This window comes from Balaenoptera musculus, chromosome 3 (assembly GCF_009873245.2).
Source record: "Balaenoptera musculus isolate JJ_BM4_2016_0621 chromosome 3, mBalMus1.pri.v3, whole genome shotgun sequence".
Classification (NCBI taxonomy): Eukaryota; Metazoa; Chordata; class Mammalia; order Artiodactyla; family Balaenopteridae; genus Balaenoptera; species Balaenoptera musculus.
Genome location: NC_045787.1, coordinates 106,325,833 through 106,352,652, shown reverse-complemented (window position 1 = coordinate 106,352,652; position 26,820 = coordinate 106,325,833). Strand labels below are relative to the sequence as shown.

The window sequence follows — 26,820 nt, the reverse complement described above, 5'->3', positions numbered from 1 at the left end:
CAAGGATTTTTCAATCTCTGCAAATCAATCAGTATGATACACCACATTAACAAATGAAGAATAAAAACCATATGATCATCTCTATAGATGCAGAAAAAAGCTTTCTGACAAAATTCAACCCCCATTTATGGAAAAACTCTCCAGAAAGTGGGCATAGAAGGAACCCACCTCAACATAGTAAAGGCCATCTATGATAAACCCACAGCTAACATCATACTCAATGGTGAAAAGCTGAAAGCATTTCCTCTAAGATCAGGAACAAGACAAAGATGTCCACTCTTGTCACTTTTATTTAACATAGTTTTGGAAGTCCTAGCCACGGCAATCAGAGAAGAAAAAGAAATAAAAGGAATACAAATTGGAAAAGAAGAAGTAAAACTGTCACTGTTTGTAGATGACATGATACTATACAGGGAAAGTCCTAAAGCTGCTACCAGAAAACTAGTAGAGTTCATCAATGAATTTGGTAAATTTGCAGGGCACAGAATTAATACACAGAAATCCGTTGCATTTCTTTACACTAACAACAAAATATCAGAAAGAGAAATTTTTTAAAATCCCATTTACCATTACATCAAAAAGAATAAAATACCTAGGAATAAACCTACCCAAGGAGACAAAAGGCCTGTACTCCGAAAACTATATGACACTGATGAAAGAAATCAAACATGACACAAACAGATGGAAAGATATACCACCATGTTCTTGGATTGGAAGAATCAATATTGTCAAAATGACTATACCACCCAAGGCAATCTACAGATTCAATGCAATCCTTATCAAATAACCAATGGTATTTTTTGCAGATCTAGAACAAAAAATCTTAAAATTTGTATGAAAACACAAAAGACCCCAAATAGCTAAAGCAATCTTGAGGAAAAAAACTACCAGAGCTGGAGGAATCAGGCTCCCTGACTTCAGGCTATACTACAAAGCTACAGTCATCAAAACAGTATGGTACTGGCACAAAGACAGACTTATAGATCAGTGGAAAAGGATAGAAAGTCCAGAAATTATCTCATGCACCTATGTTCAATTAATCTATGACAAAGGAGGGAAGAATATATTGATACAATGGAGAAAAGACAGTCTCTTCAATAAGTGGTGCTGGGAAAACTGGACAGCTACATGTAAAAGAATGAAATTAGAACACTCTCTAATGCTACATACAAAAATAAACTCAAAATGGATGAAAGTCCTAAATGTAAGACTGGATATTATAAAAGTCATAGAAAAAAACATAGGCAGAACTCTCTGACACAAATCGCAGCAATATATTTTTGGATCTGTCTACTAGAGTAATGAAAAAAAAAATAAACAAATGGGACCTAATTAAACTTAAAAGCTTTTTCACAGCAAAGGAAATCATCAACAAAATGAAAAGAAAACCCACAGAATGGGAGAAAATATTGAAAATATTCGCAAACGATGGACCAACAAGGGATTAATCTCCAAAATATACAAACAGTTCATGCAGCTCAATAGCAAAAAAATAAAAACCCAATCAATAAATGGGCAGAAGACCTAAATAGCCATTTCTCAAAAGAAGATATACAGATGGCCAACAGGCACATGAAAAGATGCTCAACATCACTAATTATTAGAGAAATGCAAATCAAAACTATGATGAGATATCACCTCACAGTGGTTGGAACAGCCATCATCAAAAAGTATACAAACAATAAATGCTGGAGAGGGTGTGGAGAAAAGGGAACCCTCCTGTGCTGTTGGTGGGAATGTAAGTTGGTATAGCCACTATGGAAAACAGTATGGAGGTTGCTTAAATAAACAAAAATAGAGCTACCATATGATCCAGCAATCCTACTCCTGGGCATATATCTGGAGAAAACCGTAACTCGAAAAGATACATGCACCCCATTGCTCACAGCAGCACTATTTACAATAACCAAGACATGGAAGCAACCTAAATATCCACTGACAGAGGAATTGATAAAGAAGAAGTGGTGCATATATACAATGGAATATTACTCAGCCATAAAAAGAATGAAATAATGCCATTTGTAGCAACATGGATGGACCTAGAGATTATCATAATACTAGGTGAAGTAAGTCAGACAGAGAAAGACAAATACCATATGATATCACTTGTATGTGGAATCTAAAAAAATGATACAAATGAACTTATTTACAAAACAGAAACAGACTCACAGACTTAGAAAACAAACTTATGGTTACCAAAGAGGAAATGTGGGGTGGGGGATAAATTAGGAGGTTGGGATTAACATATATACACTACTATATATTAAATTGATAATCAACAAGGACCTACTGTATAGCACAGGGAACTCTACTCAGTAATAACCTATATAGGAAAAGAATCTGAAAAAGAATAGATGTATGTCTATGTATAACTGAATCACTTTGCTGTACACCTGAAAATAACACAACGTTGTAAATCAACTATACTCCAATATAAAATAAAAATTAAATTTAAAATAAATAAATAATGTAGTAAAAATCCAATAGTGTATACAAGGTAGACTTACATTCTTTCAAATATATAAAACATTGAAAGTGTCAGTATTTTATTGAACTCTTCAGTGAACTTACAGTAAAAATCCCAAGGCAAGGCAGGCTCATTCTACAGAAAGGGAAAGTGTAAATTATAAAATAAATTTTCGCTGAATATAAAGAGCTAAAAGAAGAAAAAGGAACTCATACTTGTTTCACAATTCCTAGATGTCAGGAATTTTACATATTATTTTCTCATTTAAATTTAAAACCTTAATTTGTTCATAAAATACTAGTATATTTAATATATTAAACTAACCCCATCAAATGTTCTCAATCACTAGAGAATACTTTCAGCCATAGCAGATGATTCTTCACTGTGTCTGAGATAATATGGAATGCAATAATAGCCATGGGCTGACCAACTATCAATTAAAAACATTTATTATATAATAATTCAACAAAGATACTTTGATAGTATGTTGTCCACATTAATAAAAGCTTGCACAGGATCTTATACAATTATTTATGTTTGGAAAAAATTATTGAATGTTCAGTATATGTTAGGTGTTATTACAGTTCTTATATTCTTCTTCACTCTGTACTAGTATCCTCATAATAATGTGACTCATAGAGGTCAAATAGTCAACTCAAGATTACCAGCTACTGTTTGGATAAAAACAGGTCATATATAGTTGATCACCCCCTTCTTATTGAGTTTTAAAGTTTTAAATATTCATCTATTGTATATATATATGTAAATATGCATACACATTATGCATACAAATTCTTCAATAGATATATGTATTGCATCTATTTTTTCCAATTCTGGGGCTTGTCTTTTCATTTACATAACAATGTTTTTGGACATGATGTGGTTTTAATTTTCAAGAAGCCCAAACGATTATTTTTAATAATTTTTGTTTAATGTTTTTTTTGTATCCAATCTAAGAAATCACTGCCCTTCCCACAGTCATGAAGATTTCGTTTTTAATAAAAGTTTTATAGTTGTAGCATTCTATGATCTATTATGAATTAACATCACTCAAGCAGGGTTGGGTGTTTTTTTTGTTTGTTTGTTTATTGCCACAACCCTTGGCTTGTGGGATCTTAGTTCCTTGACCAGGGATGGCAATGAAAGTGCAGTCGTAACCACTGGACTGCCAGGGAATCCCCCAAGATTCATTTTTTTCAAATGGTTATCCAGGTGTTCTAGAATCATTTGATGAATAGACTATCTTTTCATCTTGAATTATGCTGGTGGTATTACTGAAAGTCAACTGACCATATATATGTGAGTATATTTCCAGACTCTTTATTCTGTTTTACTAATTTCTATAGCTAACTTTCTGTCAAAGCCATCCTGTTTTGATTACCAAACCTTTATAGTAAGTTTTGAAATCAGATAGTGTAAGTCCACCCAATTTGTTCTTCTTTTACAAAACTGTTTTGACTCTTCTAGGTCCTTTCCTATCCCAAATAAATATTGGAATCAGATTGTAATTTCTAAAAAAAGAAAAAAAAAAAAAAAGCCTGCAGAGATCTTCATTGGGATTATAGTGATTCTATAAGTCAATTTGGGGAAAATGGACATCTTGACAACACAGTAAGTCCCCTACATACAAACCTTCTAATTGAGAACTTTCAAAGATGTGAACGTGCGTTCGCATGTCCAATCACATAAGTTATTTCACATGTCTGGCATATGCTGTCATGTGCGTGCATCCTCTACAACTGGCTGTGCTTTTGTATACTTTACTCTACAGTACTGTATAGAGTACAAGAGTACAGTATCTTTATTTCAAGCCCAGGATGTCCAAAGCAAGCATAAAAGCAGTGGTGATGTAGCTGGTACTACTAAGAAGCACCAAGCGATACCGATGGAAATAAAAGTGAAAATAATTGAGAGAGTGGAGCAAAGCAAAAAGATGGTAGACTTCTGTCACTCTTGTAACATGAATCGTTCAACCACTGGCACAATTCTAAAGAACAAGGACAAGATCATGTAACACGTGAAGTCTGCTGTGCCGAAGATGTCAACAATATTATCGAAGAAGTGTGGAAAAGTGATGGAGGAGATGGAGAAACTTCTCAGTGTGTGGAGGCTGGACCAGCATCAGCATGGAGTCCCACTCAGCTTAATGCTAATTCAAGAGAAAGCTAAAAGCCTTTATGAAGACTTGAAGAAGAAACACGGTGAAGAATCAGAGGGCGCATCTTTTAATGCCAGCCACAGCTGGTTTTCATCGGTTCAAGGCTAGAGCCAACCTTCACAACGTAAAAGTAAGTGGTGAGGCAGCGAGTGCAGATACTCAGGAATTTCCTGAAATGCTTTGAGAAATTATTGATGAAGACACATATTTAATTAAGCAGGTTTTTAATGTGGGTGAGACAGGACTGTACTGAAAAAGGATGCCAGACCAAAGTTACATCAGTAAGGAGGAAAAGTTGATGCCAGGCTATAAAGCAGCAAAGGATAGGCTAACTGTTGTTTGGTGGCAATGCTTCTGGCTATATGAAGTTGAAGCCTCTCTTAGTTTATCATTCAGAGAACCCAAGAGCCCTTAAAAACATTGCCAAGTGCTCTCTTCCTGTTGTGTGGAAGAGTAACTCCAAAGCTGGGTTACACAGGCCATTTTCCAGGACTGGTTTTTCCACCACTTTATCCCAGAGGTAGAGAAATACTGCTTGGAGAAGGAGGTCCCATTCAACATTCTCTTCCTGCTCGACAATGCTCCAGGCCACACCCCATTCGTGGACAACTTTTATCCCAACGTCAAAGTAGTGCATCTGCCACTGAATACTATGTCGCTCAACCAACCTATGGACCAGGGAGCTATAGCAACTTTCAAGAAATATTATTTATGTCACGCTTTTCATCAGGCAGTAAAGGCGACTGATGAATCAGGAACAACCTTGGGACAATTTTGGAAGGACTACTGCATAACATCTACAAGGCCATAAAAAACATTGACTTTGCTTGGCGTGAGGTTACAGCCATCACCATGAATGGGGTTTGGAAGAACCTTTGCCTGCAGTTTGTTCATGATTTTTGTGGATTTGAGAAGGTGGATGAGGAGTCCAAAGAGGTTTTCAGCAACTTAGTGACCCTCAGCGAGAAGCTGGAGCTAGATCTGCAAGAGGAAACGACTTCATTGAACTCCGTGCTGTGCAACAAGAGGGGCTTACTAATGAAGACCTGGTGGAATTGGAGGCCCAGAGAAAGGACAAAGAGAGACAAGAGGAAGAAGAAGTAACTAAAGAACCAAAGAGATTCACGATGCAGGAAATGGCAAAGGGATTTTCTTTATTTGAGGAGGCACTGTTAGTTTTTGAGGCACAGGACCTGAACGTAGAACAGTGCACGAAGGTTGCAGCAGCCGTTCAGAATGTAATCCAGTGCTACCGTATCATCTATGATGAGAAAAAAAGAGCTACTACCCAGACATCACTGGATTGTTTTTTCTAGAGGGTAGATAGAATTGAATCCAGCGAGGAACCAGAACCCTTGCCATCAATGTCAGGCGTGAGTGAAATTGCAGCTTGCCCTCCGTCTCCTATTGCTGACGATCCTTCAGCTCTACCATCTCCCACCTCCTCTCCCTCCTCCAGTCAGTAACTCTTCTTGCCTGTTCACTCGATGTCAGCCCCTGTATGCCAGCTGTTGTACTGTACCACTGTACTTTTCAAGGTACTACACTGCAAGATTAAAAATGTTTTCTTTTTCTGTGTGTTTGTTTTTTAAGTATTATTTATGTGAAAAGTATAATAAACCTATTACAGTACAGTTCTATATGGCCGATTGTGTTAGTTGGGTACCTAGGCTAACTGTGTCAGACTTAACGAACAAATTGAACTTACAAATGCACTCCTGGAATGGAACTTGTTCGTATGTAGGGGACTTACTGTATTTAGTCTTCCACTGAATGAACCTTTATTTAGAGCTTTAATTTCTCTAAGTATAGCTGTGTAGATATCATTTTATTTTGTTAAATTATTCTTAATATTTCACGGTTTTGGAAGTTACTGTAAAATTTTCCCAAGTGTTTATTTCTACCATATATAAATACAATTTTTCTTCTAAATTGACTTTATATTCTGTGGCCTTGTAAAATTCAGTTATAAATTCTAGCATTTTTTTTCTCCTAGATTGCTTAAAATTTTCTTTGTACCAAGTCATGTCATATGTGAAGAGACACTTTTTATTTTTTCTTCCCAGGATTTACACCCCCCCCCCGATGCCAGCTTAATATACTGATTATGGTTATGATTGTCAGCACAATACTGAACAGAAGTGGTAAGTGTGGACATCCTTGCCTTGCTCCCAGTCTTAAAAAATTTTGATTTTCACCATTAATTGTGATGTTAGCTATAGACTTTTTGTGTGTGTATGTGTATGTAGATGCACTTTCATACATTAAGAAAATACCCTTAAGAATTCATTAAGAAGTTTTGTTGATAGGGTTTTCCCCCCCAGTACATTAGAGATATCACTTCACTGTCTTTTGGGCTTTTTTTTCCAACAGGAAGTCAGTTATCCATCTTAAGATTGTTTTCTGTGTAATGTATCCCTTCACTCTAGCCAATTCACTTTTTTTTCTATGTCTTTGGTTTTGACCAATTTTTCTATGATATGTCTAGGTTTCTAAGTTGTTGTTTTTCATGAAATTTGTGAAAACTTTTTGCCATTACATCTTCAAATACTTTTCTTACCCATTCTCACTCTCTTTTGAGATTCCAATGACAGAGGTCCAGTATTTACATTAATTGGTAAATCCAACTTCTAAGCTATCTTGGGGTCAGCTTCTACTGACTACTTTTCTTTGACCATGGGTCACATTTTCATGTTTTTTTGCTTGGCTAATTTTCATTATGTCCCAGACATTGTATATGATATATTACAGAGATTCAAGATTCTCTTATCTTCCTCTGAAGAGTGCTGTCTCTTGTTTTACTTGCTCCTCACTCTGAATGTAGGTAGGTTTGAGTTTATTCCTTGGTAGGGAGGATCTACCAAAAGCTCAAGATGATTCCCAAACCTTCGTAAACTGGTGGGACTCAACCTCCAAACTCCATCTCCTCTGAATACCTTACTAGGACTTGGTTTTAGGCTTTGTTAGGACAGTTCAAGAGAGGGCATTTCTCTGGATCATGGTGCCTACTGTGTAGGCACAGCCTTTCTGTTTTCTCAGATAAATGCCAGGAGTGATGACAAGGTATTAACAAGGCTGCTCCACTCTTGTGGTCCAAATCTGCTCAATTTCTAGTACCTTTTTAACATCCAAACTCCATAGCAACAGCACCCTGATAAATTTTGGGTAGTTTCTATCTCTGTGTATTTAGACCAGCCTTGCAAAGTCCTCACAGATGATCTGTACAAGGACTTCTTGGCACCTCTGCCCACAAAGGATCTTCTTCTCTGGTGCTTTCAGCAGGACTACTGTGCTCTACCTAGATTCCAGCTTGCTGTACCAGTCACAAAATTGTCCCCAGGCAAAAAGTTGGCTTGGCTGTGGGGCTTACTTAGGAAATTTTCCTTCTTTCAGAGATTGCACTGCTCATTCTCCAGTAACTGCAAGTAGTTGCTTCATAAATGTTTTCCAGTTTTATGGTTGTTTATTGCAGAGGTCCAGTATCAGGTACACCTACAAAGCTGGAAATGGAAGTCCAGTTGTGTTCTTGCATAGAGATTATTTCATCTTTATGAATTATTTATAAGTAGAATAGTTTTAATACAATCCAGCAACAAGAAGCTATCACAAATTCAATAGACTCATTACAGAAAATCATGTTTAAATGTCACTGTGTATTCTGAGATGTGAAATGTCAACATTATTGATACTAAAATTAAATTGCTAGTTAACAATGAACTACCATTCATTTTTACTAGCTCTAAGCAAAACAAACTTGTAAATAATTACTCATACAGAGTGCTCATAGAGAGTTAATTGTTGCTCATCATTTCACCTTCTTATATTTACACTCAGTGCTGCAATACAAATGTTTGAGTAGTACGGACACTCACAATACAGCTCAAAATTAATTAGCTAGAGACTTAATTGAAACTTTTTTCTCAGATGGAACCAGAAAGTCTATCAATTGCTCAATTTAACATACTGGATACTTTATATGGTGATGACTGAAAAACATACCACGTAGGTTCATAAGTTCAAAGTTGCACCAAAATTCACCAGCATTTTCACTTATCGTCATCGTTGGCTACGTCTTCACATCAAAAATTGAAGTTAATTTTTTTTTTTTTGAAATTAATTAACTAAATGTTTAGTCAATATACCAGCCAATATGTGGCTGTTCAGAAATCAGTTATGAATTGAGGGAAATGACTAACAGCATTATGCCAAAAGTTTTCTGGAACAGAAAATCTGGAATAAAAGCATTCTATGAAGGGATTAATAGGATTAACAGCATGGACATCAAATTAAGAATGTCATTTAATTGGCTTTGGAAAATTTACCTTGTTATAAGTATAGCTGCATCCACTGAAGTCATGTCCTCTCCCCAGCTTGTTGACATCTCTAAATGTATATCATTCTTTTTGCCAAATTCTTCATGTTGCCACTTACAAAAGCTCTCTAGCATTTTCTCTCCATGATGCCCAATATATAGATCTGCCTGCAAAAGAAGAGATTTCACTTCAAGGCAAATTATTCTCAGATATACAAAAAAACTAAAAACTGAGGGGACTTCTTAAATTACTAAAGCAGACTGCTGACCATAACATTAATTAGAACCTGGAAGACATTCAGGATTAATTTTGCCTGAGCTAAAAATCTTAAAACTTTGTGAAGGTACAGTAATTACAAAATCTGTTTAATGTTATTCTGAAGAAGAAGAGAGGTGCAATGGAATATTAAGAATGTGGAACTTTTAGACTTAAATCACTCATTATTTACACAATTTAAGAACAAAGGTTTTCCAAAGTACCAGATAAGCAGCATGCTAAAAAGATGCCACAGAATAGTCTCTGTTTAAATTGAATTACAGATAAAGCCCATGCTTAAATAAGAAAATAAAACTGTCATTAAAAATGACTTTTTAAAATTGCATTTTGCAAAGTTAAGGTTTGTTGTCAGGATCCTTAGAAACTAAGAACATTCCAATTTTGGAATATAACTGAGGTATTAACTAAGACTAACGGCCAGTTTTATGTATACTTTAAGTGACTCAGTGGATACTTCTGGATTTCAAGTCAATAAAAAGTAAATCCCTAACATTCCCTTTACTTAAAAGTACCTGAACACAACTTCTCACCCACTTAATTGAACGAAAAACTCAAGACTTTCTTACTGGAGTTTCATGGAGCAGAATAAGCTTTATCACACGAAGATTGACCTGCACACCAAGACTCTTGTGTTGGAAAAGGTTAAAAACCTAAAAACAAATAAAAATAAAAATCCTAAAATAAAACTGAAAAACATCTTAATTTTTCTTAAAGCCCAGACATGGGAGAAGTCTCAATTCAGTTGAGTAATTTTATATATTAAAATTTTTTAAATTATTTTAAAATTAGCTTAATAAGCAATAATTAATTCATTTTAGATACCAAGAAATTTAGACCTAGCATTCTGATATACTCACTGCAGCCTTGATAATCTAGGCATTTCAATGGGGTGCAGAGGGAACGTTGGGCTTTTCACGATACTGAAGAGAAAAATTTTAGTAACTAAACCCTAGAAATTTTCTTAAGACCACAAAATGCTAGTGTCTTTTCTTCTGAGAATATGTCCTGAAAATTCAGCCTGCTTTATGCCGCCTCCTAATTTATTCCTTAGAGTTTTTTTCTCCCCAAGGCTAACTGCCAAATAGGAACAGGGTTTTTTCAAAGCTCTTCCCTTCAAGGCTGCCCATGAAGACAAGGCCATCGTTGCTTAACGGTTTCAGGTCATCATTATAACTGATTTTCCCAAAACGTGGTATGTGTAACAATGCTGGAAAGGAAGGCAAATTTTGTATGTGGTACCTTGATTTTTTTTGGTAAAATTGAGCATTTAATTTATAATAGAAAATTAAAACTGGCACACCAAACCCACGCTTTCAGAGATAGTACTATTTAAAAGAGACTGAGGTTGGTAGGCTATGCCTGCCTACCCTTTACAGAATGCTGGTTGAGTGGTCAGCAGTTAGCTGAACACAGACAGAAATGACTGAAGTGTGGGAAAATAGGTTCACTGAAAAAAAAACATGCCAGACAATAGCAAAAAATAGTAAAAATAGTAATTTTATATAACATATTTATCCTTGAATTAGTGGTTCTCACCTTGTTTAATATGGCAACTGAAGTTATAAATGGACACTTGCCTTTGGCTTTCATTTATGTTTATTCTCCCCTAAGAACCACTCTTCACGACAACCTTCTAATTCTGCCTTGAAGGAAGTTTACGCAACAGGGTATGCAATTAAGTCAAAGGATTCACGTGGTAGTAAGCATCCATAGGATTCTAGGTACAAGTTAGATTTCTACAGTCCGGAAGCTATCAACCGAAGTTAGCTACATGTGATTCAGCTAATAACTATTAGCTATTAGGTCTTGCTCATCAACTAGTTTTATATCTGACATGCAATTTTACCTACCTATATAAGCGCTCAGTGGATTACCAACCTCCATTTTTGTTCCACCTCATAATCTATAGTACTTTGGGTGGGGCCATGCACATAAACAAATATAACATTTCTGCTATTTCAACAAATGGCCTTTTATAAAAAAGAAAGAAGGGCACAAAAAGAGATAAACGAATAACAGAAAAAGAGTTTTGCCACATCAAATTAACAATAAGGATTTTTTACTAGAAGACGTGAATTATTATTTCGATATCTCTTTTGAGATGGATCAATTTGGTACACCTAAAGTATTTTTTTTTACTGATGTCAATAAAAGAAAGGAATAGTAATGAGTTAATTTTTAAAGAACTTCATTATACTCACACATTTCTTCCTTAGAGTTTTCTTGAAAAAATTCCAAGCGCACTTTAAAGTTTGCCTACCATATTTAAGATGGTTAGAATGAATCTCCTGGCTGCATCTGCTCCATGATAGGAAACCATTGCTGGGTCTGCAACCACTACAGTCTCTATGTTGTATTCTTGAGGTAATTTGTATGAATATCGTTTCCCTCTTCCACTTTCTGTTATTTTTTTAGATCTAGTTCTTCCTTTATCTGCAACACAGAAATGAATTTTTCAAATGTGCCTCTATCTTAGCAAAGTGAATAAAAAACTTCCATTTCTTCAATAATTAAAAAGAAAGCTTATCGAATACCAACATGTGCTGATGATATAATGGCGAGCAAGACCAAATAAATAAGTTCCCTGCCTATAGGGAATCTAAATGAGCATTTGGCTTTGGAACATGACTTTGGAATCAGACAGACTGGACTTCTACCATTTATTAACTCTGCCACTTGGGAAACTAACATCACTCAGTCAGCCTTAGTTTCTTCGTCTGTCAAATGAATAACAGTATCACCTGCTTTCTAGAGTTGTGGGTGGCTTATAGTAAGATCACATTTGTAAAATTTTTAGCACAGAGATTCATATAAATAAAATAATTCCATATATAAAAGACACCATGATTTTCATTTTGAAATCAGTGACAAAATAACGGTCGACTTGCCAGAAGTGCCCGAAGTGACTGACCCATACATCCTAATGTCAGGCAGGTGCCCCTATTTACTCAAACTATACATGGGTTACACAGGAATTGGTTCTGCCTTCCATCAGGATTATATAGAAGTTATGACCTCAGGGTACCAGATTCCTCAAACAGGGCCAGATAAAAGCAGTAACCACAAATAAACATATTTATAAATTTAACTACATAAAAATGTAAAATTTCTGTTTATGAAAATATGCCACTATCAGAATGAAAAGCAGGCAACCAAGTGGGAGAAGATATTTACAGTACTTTTCCATAATAAAGTAATAAAAAGCTACTCTAAATCAATAACAGATAACCCAATTGAAAAATTGGCCACAAATCTAAAGAGCCATTTCAGGAGCTCCAAATGGTTAATTAGCATATGAGAAGGTGCTCAATAGCATTAGTCTTCAGAGAAATGCAAATTAACCGCAGTAAATTAAATAAATTAAAATCCCCAGATTGGGTAAGCTAGAGATGATTGGTGCACAAGGGGGACATCTACGGTGCTGATATTTTCTATACTCTGAGTCATACCTACGCGGTTATGTTCATTTTGGGAAAATTCAGCAGTTGGCCACATCATTTGTGCAACTTCCTGTATGCATGTGGTACCTTAATAACGAATTTATGATTTTAACAGCTTTATTGAGGGGTAATTTACATGCCATAACATGTAGCCATTTAAATGTACAATTCAATTGTCCTTGACAAGTTTTTACAATTGTGCAATGATCTCCGCAATCCATTGTTATATTAGCTATCACCTGTTCCTCTCCTTGCCATTTACCAAAATTCTGTTGATGTCACTAAATAGCTGTCATCTTCTTTCCCAAACTTGTACTTTTGGGCCAACATCTTTTATATGTTTGTATTCTAATTTTAGTGGAGCCCCCAGAAGTAAACATGTGTGTTTGGTGGAATCCCATGGATATAAAAACGTGTGTCCAGTTAGTCACGTTTCCGTGAACATCTTTGTTTTGAATTTGTATGTATGCTCATAGTTCCAGTCCATCATCTTGGTTTCTGATAAATTCCCTTTTGTGAGTCTTGTTCAGGTACTTTAAACTTTGATGTCAATTCTATTCTATTCTATCTTATCCTATCCTACTACCTATTCCACCTTACTTGCCTTCTAACACCCTTTCATGATGCCAGGATTAGTTTATCTCTTCTATTCTTGAGCTACTGGGTCCCTTCTATTACTAACTTCTAGGTCCAACTGAGTTAGCTCTGAGCTCTAACATGAAGTAGATCCTGCCACGATTGCTGGAAACTTCACTGTTCTCAGATATCTCCATAAATTACGGTTTCTCATTTTTGTCACAGGGACACAGACTAAAAATCTATTTAACAAAGTTTTTATCCAAATGTCAGTAGAGTCAGTTAACTAAGTTAACAAAAGTGTTACAAAAAATAAATGCAAAGGCTCCTTATTTAACAACAATAAGCATTATATTATGAAACAAGAAAATGCAAAAGGACAAAAGCAACAGTAGCCATCTGCAACAGAATCACTATAGTTAAAAGTAAATTTTATGAATCCATATTTAGTACCAGCAGTTAATACCAAAGACCTTCATGAAGGACAGAATAAGAAATTGGTTTTATTAGTATCTTAAGATCTACAACAGTTAGGAATAAATTTTGTAGTTTTTCTAATTGTAATTGCAATCCTACTTATGGTTATATATTAGTATACTATCATATAAACGTATAATATTTAGTAGGAGACATTCCTACAGGTATACGAAAAGGCTCATCTTGGCAGGGTCAACCCCTAATAAACTGATTATGGGGGAAAGATAGATAGATAGATAGATAGATACAGAGACACTCAGACACACGGATCTGGCAGCTCTCCTAGATGGCTACATCACTGATCTTCTGTGTAAAAATCACACAGTGGTAGGAAGAGAAAGGATGAGATGATAGGCAACATATTAGAAAGCAGACATCACCCTCAGCAAAATTAATCAGACTAAAAAGAGGAAAAGGGAGGTGGTTAGAATTACTCTTTCTTGTTGCTGTTGTTTATGTGTGTGGGGGGTGTTTAGTGTTTATTTTCGAGTGACTAGGTAGATAGTGGGGAACATCAGCAGAGCAGTTTGGGAGGAAAGATGATGGGTTCAGCCATAGATTTAGTAAGTCTGAGATGCCTGAGGGACATCTGAGTAGAAGTTACTAAACACCTGACAGTCAGGAGAGAGGTTAAAATGGAGATAGAGTTTGGAACTAAACAATATGTAAGTGAAGTTGAACCCATGGATTTGGATTCTATCACCCCAGGGAAGCAAGTGGCATGAGAAGTAGAAAGAAAAGGAGGAAGTCCTGGGAAATGCCTACATTTAGGGGGTGCACATATGGAAGAAGACATGCCCATGGAGGAGACAGAAACATAAGAAAAATAAAAGGAGAGCTAATATGAAACTGAGGGGATAATTATAAAATGCGGGGCTTTTCGACCATATCAAGAGTGATGAAGAGACCATGTAAGGAAGAGACAGAAAAATTTGTTACCTTTATTGCCCCAGCTAATGATAGCTGTGATGGCCCCAAACTGTCAGTGTGCTACATCCTTAATTGCACGTTATATTTAAATAGGCTATTTGGAAACATTCTAGGTTTCTTAAGAATCCCAATACCATGATTCTATGACTCCATTATATAAGGTAGCCATTGCGTGTGAAAATCATGCATAGTGAAGTTATCTTTTTATTAAGTTGCTTCCTTTGATGTCTTCATTGTCTACATCAACCACATTGAGGTCATTCTTCATCTCCTCAATCCTGAGACCATTTTCTACCCAGATGCATGTATAAAAACAATAGAGTTGATACCACACGCTTTCAGTTAAAGATCTTTAAATGTGTATTCACCAGTGCTCACCATGTGCTCCCCATAATACCCTCCACATACTGACAATCATCTCCACAACCGTTATGGTTGACATATGGAAACTATTTCAGTAGTGGTTGGGTTAAGTTAGCTCTTAGAATAGAGATGATCTCTATATCCTGCTCAAATAGATCGGTCTTCTTCAATTCTATAAATCTCGTTCTTGTTCACACAGAGTAGCAGACATACTCACAAGCTTATACTAAATGTTAAGGAATATATATTGATTGATAATGTCACTTGCCTGCTTACAGTCTTCAAAGACCACATTTTGCCTTCCAGATAAAGTCCTTATTACCACAGCCCCCAAGTCCCCTCATTATCTCATCCATGACTACTTTTCCAGGCTTGTGTCTCATGTCCACACTGTAGACATTGGATGCTTTCCCCTGCCTTTATACTTTTGTATTTATTGTTCCGTCTGCCTGAAATGCTCTTTCCCTGTCTAACAACGTCCACTAAATTTTCACATATGTTTTCCATTTTCACACATAATCTCATTTAATTTGGACAACTGCCCTGAAGTTTGGGTACCACTACACCCATTTTGTATATTGTAAATGGAGCTTTGGAGAGATCAAGGAAGTTTTCCAAAGTCACACAGGTAGGGGGCAGCAGCATAAGGATGTGAACACATGCAGTCTGACCCCAAAGTCCATTTTCTTAACCTGCACACTCTGTTCCCTTTTCTCCCTATAGTCTGGATAAGTTTTACTTGATCTTTGAGGCTCAACCCCCCACCCCCGCCACCAAATAACAGAAGCTTAGAATCTTGGGTACTGAGTCTGTCATAGTTCTTATTATAGATAGTATAATTACTCATTTACCAGTTTGTCTAAAATAATACATTGGTCACCTCTTAAGAATAAGAGCTGTGTCATTTAGCTCTATATCCCTGTGAGGTGACTGGTCCTGCTTATGTTGCAAATAAAGAATTTAAGGTTCAAAAGTTCAAGGGAAGTGAAGAAGAGTACCTAGCTGGAGTGAGACTGAAGCTAGGCCTTGAATCTAGGGCCTCTGACTCTCAACCTCATGTGCCTTTCTTTCCTCTATGTTATCCGTTAATAAAAGAACACAACAAAGTCATCCTAAACTATGAAGTGCCTGTTTAGAAAAAATATTTACGTAATCAATACATACAAACACAATACACTTGAGACATTAACATGATGAAGGGGAAAAGGGCAAAGACCAAGTTGAATACAAATACGCTTTATGATTCCACTGTGAAAAGGCAATTACTGCAACATTATCCAAATCTGAATCATGTTTTTAATATGTTAATATATCAGCTTGAAGTAAGAGGGGAAGAACTGCAATTAGACTTATACTGATAAGTAAATGAATATTTTATTTCATGGATTGCTAATTTTAAAATGATTTTTAAATTTCTAGACCCTTAAAAAGCATCGAAAATAGTTAAGTTCAGTAAAGCACCCAACTGACGATAGCTTAGCACTCCTTCTATGAAAGTGCTTGATCCAAACAGGTCAATTAAGATATAACAGTCATGCCTTAAAAAAAAATTAGGAATTTATGAACAATGTCTGTCAAATATGAACTGTGTATTTATGCTTTATAAACCTATCAAAAATAAGAATTTTCTAGAAACGTTTCCTCCGTGCATAATGGCACACAAAGCCTGCTTTATGTCATCTGTATACATGAGTAATTAGAACAGCTGGAACTTACTATGATTCGAAAGTTGCATAGTGCAGATTTTCAGTATAACTCACACAAGGCAATCTCCTTAAATGGACTAAATCCAAGTTGTTGCTGTTATCATTTCACGATATAAAAACCTTTCTTTTGCTTGTTCATACTATGACTTTTGTTCAGCTGTTTTTTATCTCCATTGTGTCTACAGTTCTTAGAATAGAGAAGAGGGATGTGTCTTATTTAAATTGACTTGATCATGTACGTTGAATAATGTGACACAGAGGTAGACTCACTTAACCACTTTTGAAGATAATTCCAATACAGACTGATATCATGAGCTTTTGCAAAAGAAAACAGAGATCATAAATTAATTTGAGATAATATACCTAAAGAGAAACATATCGAAATTCTTTCTGAATTTGAACATACTAGACAATTGATGATATGAACATGCTATGGCCTCTGCAAATGTTACTTATTATCACAATTTGTATACCTAAATCAGCCTCAGATACCATAACCAATGTTAGAATTGCTATCTTGGCACTAACTACACTAACACCTAATTTTAAATCTCCAAGTCAAATTTTAAAGTCTTTACACCAAAAATTCTTCAATAAATTCATATTTCCTCAGATACTACATGGAAATATTTCTCATCTCAGTGAATATTCACTGAGATGTCTGGATTAGATGTCCAAATATTTTTCCTAGGGAAACCACTGAATGCTGACTATGACTTTCAGGTCCTACTTATGTAACAGAAATCATTCATTTTCCTTATCCTTCTTGCTAATGCCACAGATCTCTGCCAAAGGAAGTAATAAGGAAGTGTACAAAACAGTCACCCTATTTTACTTCTGTGAAAAATTGGAAGACAAACAGAGACCCGGATTTGATGGTTGGGAAAGTTTATGAGCCACTGAAACTTCCAGATTTAAAGTATTCTGACACTGAGAATAAAATTCAAAGAAGTAAATCCTGACTCTTCTTCCTATTCCTCTGCTAATTTTAACCTTCAAGATGATTTTTACTTGAGTCAAATAGAAAAAGAAGAAAAAGTAGAAGATGCTTCTGGTCAAAGTAAAGAGATATCTATGATGTTCTCAGGGAGGTGGACTGAAATAAGACCATGAGCTCACAGTATTCAGTTTCAGGGAATCTGGAATTCTCTCGGTGTCATTTCTATTCCAGTGAGGGGAACAGTATCCCATGAGTATCCCTCTTGAGGGATATAGAGCATGTAATATATTAATATCTGAAGTCCTTTTGAGTTTCTATTTTTTGATATTAAAATGTACTATTTCATAGAAAACTAAAAGATAAGTCTAAAAAAGATATGTAATTGTCATTAACCAAGAGAGATTCCATATTAAAAAAGATAAAGCTGGTGGATGGATGGATAGACAGAAAGACAGAGAGGGAGGGAGGGAGGGGTGGGAAAGGCAGTAAGGAAGAGAGGGATGGAGGGAGGGAAGGAGGGAGGGGGGATTTATTAAAGGATTCATCTCACGTTGCATATTTAGTTAAACCCTTTTAGGAGAAGGCATTACCTGAAATGACACCACAGTAATGACTGTGAGGAGCTGACTTCTCTGTGACTTTTTCCTCCATGGACCTTTTCTGCCTATATACACGGTGTGGGTGACCCGTTATGGCCATTGTATCATTGAGTGGTTCAATAAATATGAAGTCCTCATTGAGCTGTATGAATCCCATCTGGAATATATAACATAGAAAGATACGTATGAAATATCATTCGAATAAGTTACTTTCTGGGTTCTCCCACTCACATCCACTCTGTTTTCTTCCACGTATGTGCATACGTTTTTCTAGTGAAGCTATGTTAGCAACCCCACTAATAAGGTAACTGTCTTCCCATTTTACTACTTCATCTTTAGGTACTTTATTGCACTAGCATAAACTTCATTTAGTTAGCCTTAGCCTGTGAGGGAGGCTAGATGCCAGCAACAGATGCACAGTAAAAATTCTGGAATGTTAAAGGCTCACTTTGGGAGACCCATGGGGTCACTTACATGTACAGCATGTACAGAAGAGCAATATAGTTTTTAATTGCATACACAGGACAGTACAACATTTTGACAATCATTATTTAATAAAATAATTCATGTAACATACCACGGTAAATGTAGGACACATAACATTAAGTCATTATATAAAATACTCTTAAGCCTTCTACTAAACATTTTTGAAAACCCTTGAACAATAAATTACAGAAAAAATGAAGCATCACTTACATAAACAAGTTTCATTTCATACAATGCCATATTTTAAAGTTAGCCAGTTGTGGACAGAGGGCTAAAAACTGTAAAAATATGATTATGATCAGCAAAAAGAACTTATAACAAGTAGGTATTCTTTTATTATATTGAAGCTAAGCCTAGTCATTTCTTCCCTTCCTTTTTTAGAATATAAATTTGAATTATAACTAGGAAAATATTTTACATGGAAGAATATATAACTTGATCTTTCCAATTTTCATTGTTTTACTCTACTGCAATTATATATAATGTATATTTGATTTATATTGTTAACTCTTTAGTAAACATTTTTTAAGAAATAATTCCCTAGAACCTGCATTATTCATACCCAATATGCTAATATGAGTTATCAAATACTGTTATCAAAACAGTAACTCTGTTTGATAACAGAGTTATCAAAAACTTTATAAAAATCATATATACTTCATTTTAATTTGATTCACATATAATTAGCATAGTAATATAATTATTTCTTCAGATACAGTAATTGTTCCAAACTGAATATATTTTTAAAATCTAGGCTAAAAAAACCTTCTCCTTAGAAGAAGAGGTCTTTTTGTTTTGTTTTAATTACTAAAGTGTATTGTATCTTCTATATGGAAAGACCAGGTGATTGCCAATATGCTGATTTTATTCTGTACATTTTATTCTTTATATCAGAATAAAGATATAAGATACCTATTCTTCAGGTATCTTTTATCTTCATTATAAGAGAACTAAAGAATAAATCTAAAAATCCTCATCAACTTCATTTTATTGAAGTTTTTATATCACTAATAAAATTCTCAAGTACTAGGATGGCAGCTCCACCACCTAGACTTGTCCCCTTCCCCTCTCTCTCTTCCTGCCTTTTCCTGTCTCTTTCCCAGTTTCTCCTTCTCCCTCTCTTGTTCACACACACACGTGCACACATGCACGCACACATACATCATTTGTGGGTGGGGATAATGCAAAAAAAAGATTAACTCTAATGATTCTTTCAAATTATCAGGCAAGTATATATTTGGGCCATTTTTGTGTAATTTTAATATGACTTTCAATGAGCTCTTTTATTTTCCAGACATGTTTTCATTCTCTCAAATATGAAATCAGCTTGAATTTTAAAGTAATTACATGAAACACAAAAAATTTTCCCTAGAGCCTAATTTGATGGGAATAAAAGAGAGTCTCAAATATTTTAAAATTTAAGTAATAATTATTAAAGATGTAGTACATCTACACATGGATTGATAAGCAGTGTCATATTATCATTGATCCACATTGTGAAAATACAGAACTGTGTTTCTCTTGTCTTATATGTAAATGTGATTCTGAGGTTCAGTCAGTATTCAAGGCCACTAATAAAACTGACAGTGTGACTGATGACTAAGATAATAATTGTTATGATGCTCAGTTTCCCTAAATCATAAATTTGCAATCTGATATATTCTTTCAACAGGTTATAAGCATGGTAAGATTTATAACAATAAACCCTATAAAATTTAATTGCATACTATCATATAAAATTTAATGACCTCAAGAACAGATTCTGGATTTAAGATTATTTCGGTTCATAACCTACTACTAGCACGTAACTATGAGAAAGTTACAGCATCTTTATACAACAGCTTCATAGCGTTGTTTGGAATATTTTTTAAAAGCATTTTTAAGCACATGTAATGCTCCTGTCATAGAATCAGATACTGAGTAACCCGCTCAATAAATGTTCATTATAATTTTTATTTTATTAATAAGGATAATCATAATAAATATAAGCAGCCAAACATTTGAGATTGGACTGAAGGGCTCAGAGAGTCCAAAGAATTAAAATTTATTCGTCTTTGTATCCCCACACTAGCATATTAAATACTGTCTCAAATAAATGTGGTCTTTTTTTTTTAGTTACGATTTGGAAACCTCTTCATAACACAGCATTCTCTGTTGTGTTAGGATTTTATCTATACACATTTTTTAAAACAAGGTCACTTTTAAAAAGAAAAAAATGTTGGAATAATTATAAATGATGACTCATTCATTCAACACATATTTACTGTCTGACCACAGTGTCCCAGGCTCATTTCACTCTAGGGCATATTTAGCATCAAGTGTTCAGGTTCTCTACAGGGAAGGGTTTTCTCTCTGAGACCAGAATACTATCTAACAGCAGAGGAACTGCTCTAGCTTGGGTTGGTATCTTTCAAGCAGAATTGCAGGAAATTATGAAGTTTTCTGTGTCCCCACAAAGGGCTCTCCTATTCCACTAACAAAATGGATTGTTTTATCTGTGCTATGAATTTACAAGCCATGGAAGAACACAAATTCACATCAACCTCTCTTTACAAGTCCTCCTGTGTTTGACAATCCACAATTAGGCAGCATGCACTTTAGTGCAAATATTGTCCTTTCAATTTTAGAAGGGAAGAAAATTAATTGTGTATGACATGCACATACAGTCCTCTAAAATAAATGCGAACTATATAAGAATTTCTCCCAGATTGCCCTTTTTAGATTTTTCAAAATGATTTTAACAATTGTTGAGATATTTCATGCAAACATTGGAAATGAAATTAAAAGTTGTTCGCCTGCCTTGTTTCATTCATCATGTACATTTCTCCACAGTGGCATCTGTTCTATTGTCACTGAATCCTTATTCTCTGATTTGACAATTTAGCAAACATTTCAGTATTGTGCAAATCTACCACTGCTTATGTGAAAATACGTTACCAGCCATTTCTTGTCTTACTGGTTCTGATATGTTACTTTCTCTATTTAGATGGCCCCTGTGCTTTTTTAAAACACCATTGACACTGAGCTCCATGAAGGTGTACTGACACTGCCACCAACTTCTAATTACAATATGAAATTTGATTTGGCCAATGTGCATAGATTTTTATATACTGTTGCTATCAATTCACCAATACAAACGTTTCATTTGTTCAAATTCAAATGAACTATGTCTACTAAAGAGATGAAGCAGAGTCTAAAGTCCTAATGCATATGTCACAAGCATAAATTGAAAATGACTACAAAAATTAGAAAGCAACCTGGCACCCTCCAGTCTTGTTTCCATTCCTACCAGGTTAACTACTTCAGTTCCCCTGCCTCACTTCCTATTCACTTAAGGAACTGAAGCACTACTATAACTACTACCTCATTTTCTTTTCATTCTTCTATGTTCCTTTTCTGGAAATCTTCTTTATTTTCCAGAACCTCAGTTTTCTAAGTAAACTTTGCGTGTACTAGCTAAAGGTATATATCTGAGGCTCAAAGTGCATATGGTGAGGGTCTTTAATAATATCCTATTTTAAAAAAATATATAGCATATCACAAGAAGTAAATACCACTAGTGTGTGGTAGATCATTATAATTTCAGGCTGTAAGAAGACTGGAGGGATAACAGAATTTGGATAAAACTAGAGGTAAGTTGCTCCTTATGAGAGGGTAAAGGGCAAAGAGGACGTGGAATCTAGGAAGTGGTTTAAGAAGATGCCTGGCTTGAGTAGAGAAATAGGAAAATGTAGCCAAAAAATAAGATGAACCAATATAACTGAAAACATTAAATGACAAAGTTCTTGACAGGAAAAGGAAAATCAATGTCCTGAGGGTCTGAAGATTTTTAGCCCATTGTCTGACTATAAAGTATATTAGAGAATCTCTGAGATAGAAGCATAAGTGTTTGACTTCTAAAAAGCAGTAACAGAAGTTGCTGAAAGGATCTGGCATCAGTATACTGCTTGTAAAAATATTTTATACAAATGTCTCATACTCTACATGATGTGTACTTCATACATGTTAAGTTTGACTATTTTTGAAAAAATTCTCTTGTATGGTAATGCTACAGTATACATCTCATTAAGTAAAGTATATAGTTTAAAACGTAAGCATAATATAGGGATTGACATAAATTATAATAGTATAAATTTATTTTATGCTTTATTCAAATAAAACATCATTTTCAATATTCCTGTAAATGGGAGTGGTTTTTCATGCCTTTGTATATTCTATACATACACATAAATCTGCAGGAAAACACACTTCTGACGCCGTATCTATCCTATTACCATATCATACTAAAATACTCTCCTGACTCGACCTTTTCAAGGTTTCTGCTTTATGCCGTGAGGATCAGCTCCAAATGAAGATATATAAGATATAGATATATAAGTTATAAGATCATGATAAACTCTTGCCTACTTCTCCATTTAAACTTCACACATAACCACCACAGACAAATTTTATTGTGTGAACAAACTTTATATCTTAACAATTTCAGAATAACTTTTAGTTGCACGGTCACATCTTGGTACGCTGCACATGCTGTTTTCTCTTTCCAGAAAGTCACTGTTGGTATGGAGAGTTATTTCTTCAAAATCAAGCCAACCCTATCCTCTCTCCAAAGTAGCCACCGCCTGCTCTATCCACTTCTGTACCTTTTCTGTTCTTTCACTATTAGGCCCCCTGTAAATGTTGCTTGCAGGACCCTCTGATTAGACCATGAGCTATTTCAGGGAATGCTTGGGGTGCAGTGCTCGCCATCATGCCTCAGTGAGCAAGGACTGGTACATAGCAGGTGCTCAGGCAATGCTGTTTTCACTCAATGTATTCTTCCCTTTTGAGATAAAAGAAAATGTACCCATTTGCTGCTCTGAACAACATTCTACCTGTGACTCCATCTGGGGGAAAATTACAATTTGATTTCTTCCTCTGGCATTTCCAGTGTTGCTTTCCTGGTGTGTCTAAATTTTATCTTTAGGAAAAGTTTTCATGTGACCACACTGTTAACATAATTCCATTTACTTTCCCTGCCAAAGGGGCTTCAAAAAGAATCATGAAATGACAATGGTAGAAGGAAACTTAGAATCATCCGGCCATCTGGAGTTTTAAAATCAAGAAAACCAAGGCTTAGAAATCTTGCATGACTTGCCTAAAATCACACAGAGAGTTCATGGGAATGTCAGGGCTAGAAGCTAAGCCTCCCAATTTCCAAATTGATATCTGGTTTTAATACATCACTCTAATAAATCTGCTCGCTACCTACCTTCTCCTAACATTTCCACCCACATTCTAGTTTCCCCCACTGAACTGGAAAATTGTCCTGAGGCCACCCATCATGTCCTTTCCTTTATTCTCCTCCCTCGGCATTTGACCCTTGACAACTTTTCTCCTCCACGAATATTCCTTGACTCTACGTCTCTTGTTCTCTAGCAACTGTTTCTATTTCCTTAAACAGATCCTGTTCCTCACTCCAAAGCAGGTCTCCAGTCAGCAATCGGTTCTCTGCATTTATCCCTCCCAAGGGATTTATAACCCCCAACGGAAATGATTCCCAAACCCCCCACCCAGGCCACTGCTTCCATTGCATGGACATCCCCCCACACTAGCACCTCCTCTCTGAGTCTGTATCTCTATGCATGACCCTTTTCTAGTTACCCAGGCTAAAAAGCTATATAGTCCTTCCCTCTTCCCTTTTCAAACTTATTTTAAAATATTTATAAGAAAACAAGAATAGAAGAAAATAACATGCCTGTATGCCAGACACTGTATATACCTTATTTCATTTAATCAAACAGCCAGCTTGGGATACCTATGCTAATGTCACACGTTTTACAGTTGCAAAAAAAGCAAGTTTCAAAAAGATGTATCGTGTGCTAAGGTCACAAATCAGTGTGTGGTGAGGACAGGATTCAAACCAAAGGCCTCCTGGCTTGGAGCACATGCTGCCTCTGTGAGGCCATCTGAAAAGGCTAGGCCTGCCACAGGACTGCTGCTCCAAATAACTCTCATCTTCAAAAACTTCTGCACTGAGGATCTGACGTCAAGCACAACACCTCACGGATGGGAGATGTCCAAAATTTGATATCAAGAGCAAGGCCGGGCCCCATCCCTCACAATGCAGAAGACAAAAGTACCGCATTAGGCTCTGAACTTTATCTTGAGCTGACTGTTTTATGTGATCAGCCTGTGAGCTGCCAAAGGCACACTGGCCTTCTGAGTGTGCCGAGGGTTTCACCTCCAGGCCTCCTTCAATGGTGGAAACCCAATCACTCCCCCATGGCAGATTTGGGAGAACAGTTCAAGGTTTTCGTTTTTCTTTCCTTCTTCCTTTCTTTCAAGTCTCTCTTGTTTTCTTGTCTTAAAATTGCTTTCTGATCATAAAATCAGAACTTTTAAATAGCAGAATATTTAAAAAATATAGTTAAAAAAAGAAAATAGTCATCCCAAATCCCATCATATAGAATTATATATGTATGTATATACATATTTCTTTCTAGTCTATTAACATATACACGTAAGTGTCTATGTATCTGTATGTGTACATGCATGTACCTATAAACATGTATACACATGTTAAAGTTTCATATTCTACTTTATTTTCCCATTTAAGAAGAGCTTAATAACGATTTTGTTTCTTAATAGTATCAAATAATCTTTATAAGTTGGTTTTCAATTGCTGAATAATAACTTATCTTCTAAATATATCATAATCTTATTAGCTATTCATTCATGCAACCCTCTACTCAACAAAATGCTTATGAGTATGAACCTTGTACATCCAGAGCTCAGGGTGTAGCAGTGAACAAGGCTGAAGCCCCGTCACGAACTTACACCTCAGGAGGGAAGACAATGTGTTATTTGTTCAACTGGGTCAAAGTTACACATAAAACTTCTCCATCAACATTTGTTAATAAGCTTTACATTGATGGTTTGTACACTTATTTATGTCTGTGTTCTATGTCACAATAAAAACCAAGGTTACAATATAGCTTGGAAGTATCCCACCAGCTACCTAAGGAAAAAGGCAGGAGCTGAAAGTGAACATTCAGAGAAGATGAACTAATTCTCCTCCAAGAACAAGTAAGTGAAAGACCTCAGGGGCTCAGGAGCAGCTCTGAAGAGGAAAGCCTCCTAAGAACCTATAAATGTGGCCCATGAGGTGAGAGAGTCCACTGTGGGCACCTGTCATAAAGCTCAGCCACACCACTCGTGACCCCACAGGTCACCTAAGCACCCTTCTCCCTTCTCGCTTCCCTTAGAGCTTCAACCCTAGGGGATGCAGAGGAACCCCAGGGTGCTGAGCAGGAGGGTGACGGCTCTAGATGGGGAATAACGAGGACCCGACTCCGTGTCCCCATTCCTCACTGCAGGTGATGAGTTCTCAGAAAGCCTGAATGTGGAGAGCGTGCATCAGAGAGAAATTTTAAATTTACGTGAATTTGGATGTTTTGATGATCATAGGATAAATATTCTGATTACCAAACAGAGACTTTTGGGACTAAATTCACCAGGGGACTTCTCAACACCTGAGAGTAAACAACACCAGAAGGAAGACCAGAAAAACAAATATGAACAAACAAAATGCAAACTACTTGTTTTATTACGATAATCCTTGAATCCTGTTTACTCAATGAAAAGTTATAAACATATAATATGAACTCAGCTGCCAAATACTATGAAGGGGTGAGAGAGTGATGTGGGGATGGCCTTTTGGGTGAGGTGACATCTGAGCAGGGACCTACGGTATGGGAGATGGCCAGGCCAAGATGTAGAGGGGAGGACATTCTAGGCAAAGAGAGAAACCAAGACCCTGAGATGGGAACAAGCTTAGGACATTTAACGAAAAGCAAAGCTAGGGCAGCTGGAGCAGCGTGATATATGGGAAATGATAATTAGAAAGGAACCCAGGGCATTAACCCATAGCAGTGTCAAGTTATGGGATTAGTTATTTAGAAATAAACCCTGATGAAATCCTACTTTGGTTTTTAGCCCATCTACCTTTTCTTAGACACTGGTTACAGATCTTACCATGGGACGCCTCATGATGGCCTTCTGTGTTATGTTCTTTCAACAGAGTCTTACTTTATCTACATAATAATTA

The 26,820-nt window shown here is 35.9% G+C and overlaps 1 protein-coding gene across 1 annotated transcript in view; it reads right to left on the bottom strand.

The window, feature by feature from the left end:
* ADAMTS19 (ADAM metallopeptidase with thrombospondin type 1 motif 19) overlaps positions 1-26,820 on the bottom strand; it is a 288,773-nt gene that overhangs the window by 199,297 nt on the left and 62,656 nt on the right. The window contains exons 3-6 of the mRNA XM_036845509.1: positions 18,237-18,402; positions 11,475-11,647; positions 9,781-9,864; positions 8,948-9,105 (exon numbers count right to left, since the gene is read on the bottom strand). Coding sequence (XP_036701404.1) covers positions 8,948-9,105; positions 9,781-9,864; positions 11,475-11,647; positions 18,237-18,402 — 581 coding nt within the window. The remainder of the gene's footprint in view (positions 1-8,947; positions 9,106-9,780; positions 9,865-11,474; positions 11,648-18,236; positions 18,403-26,820) is intronic.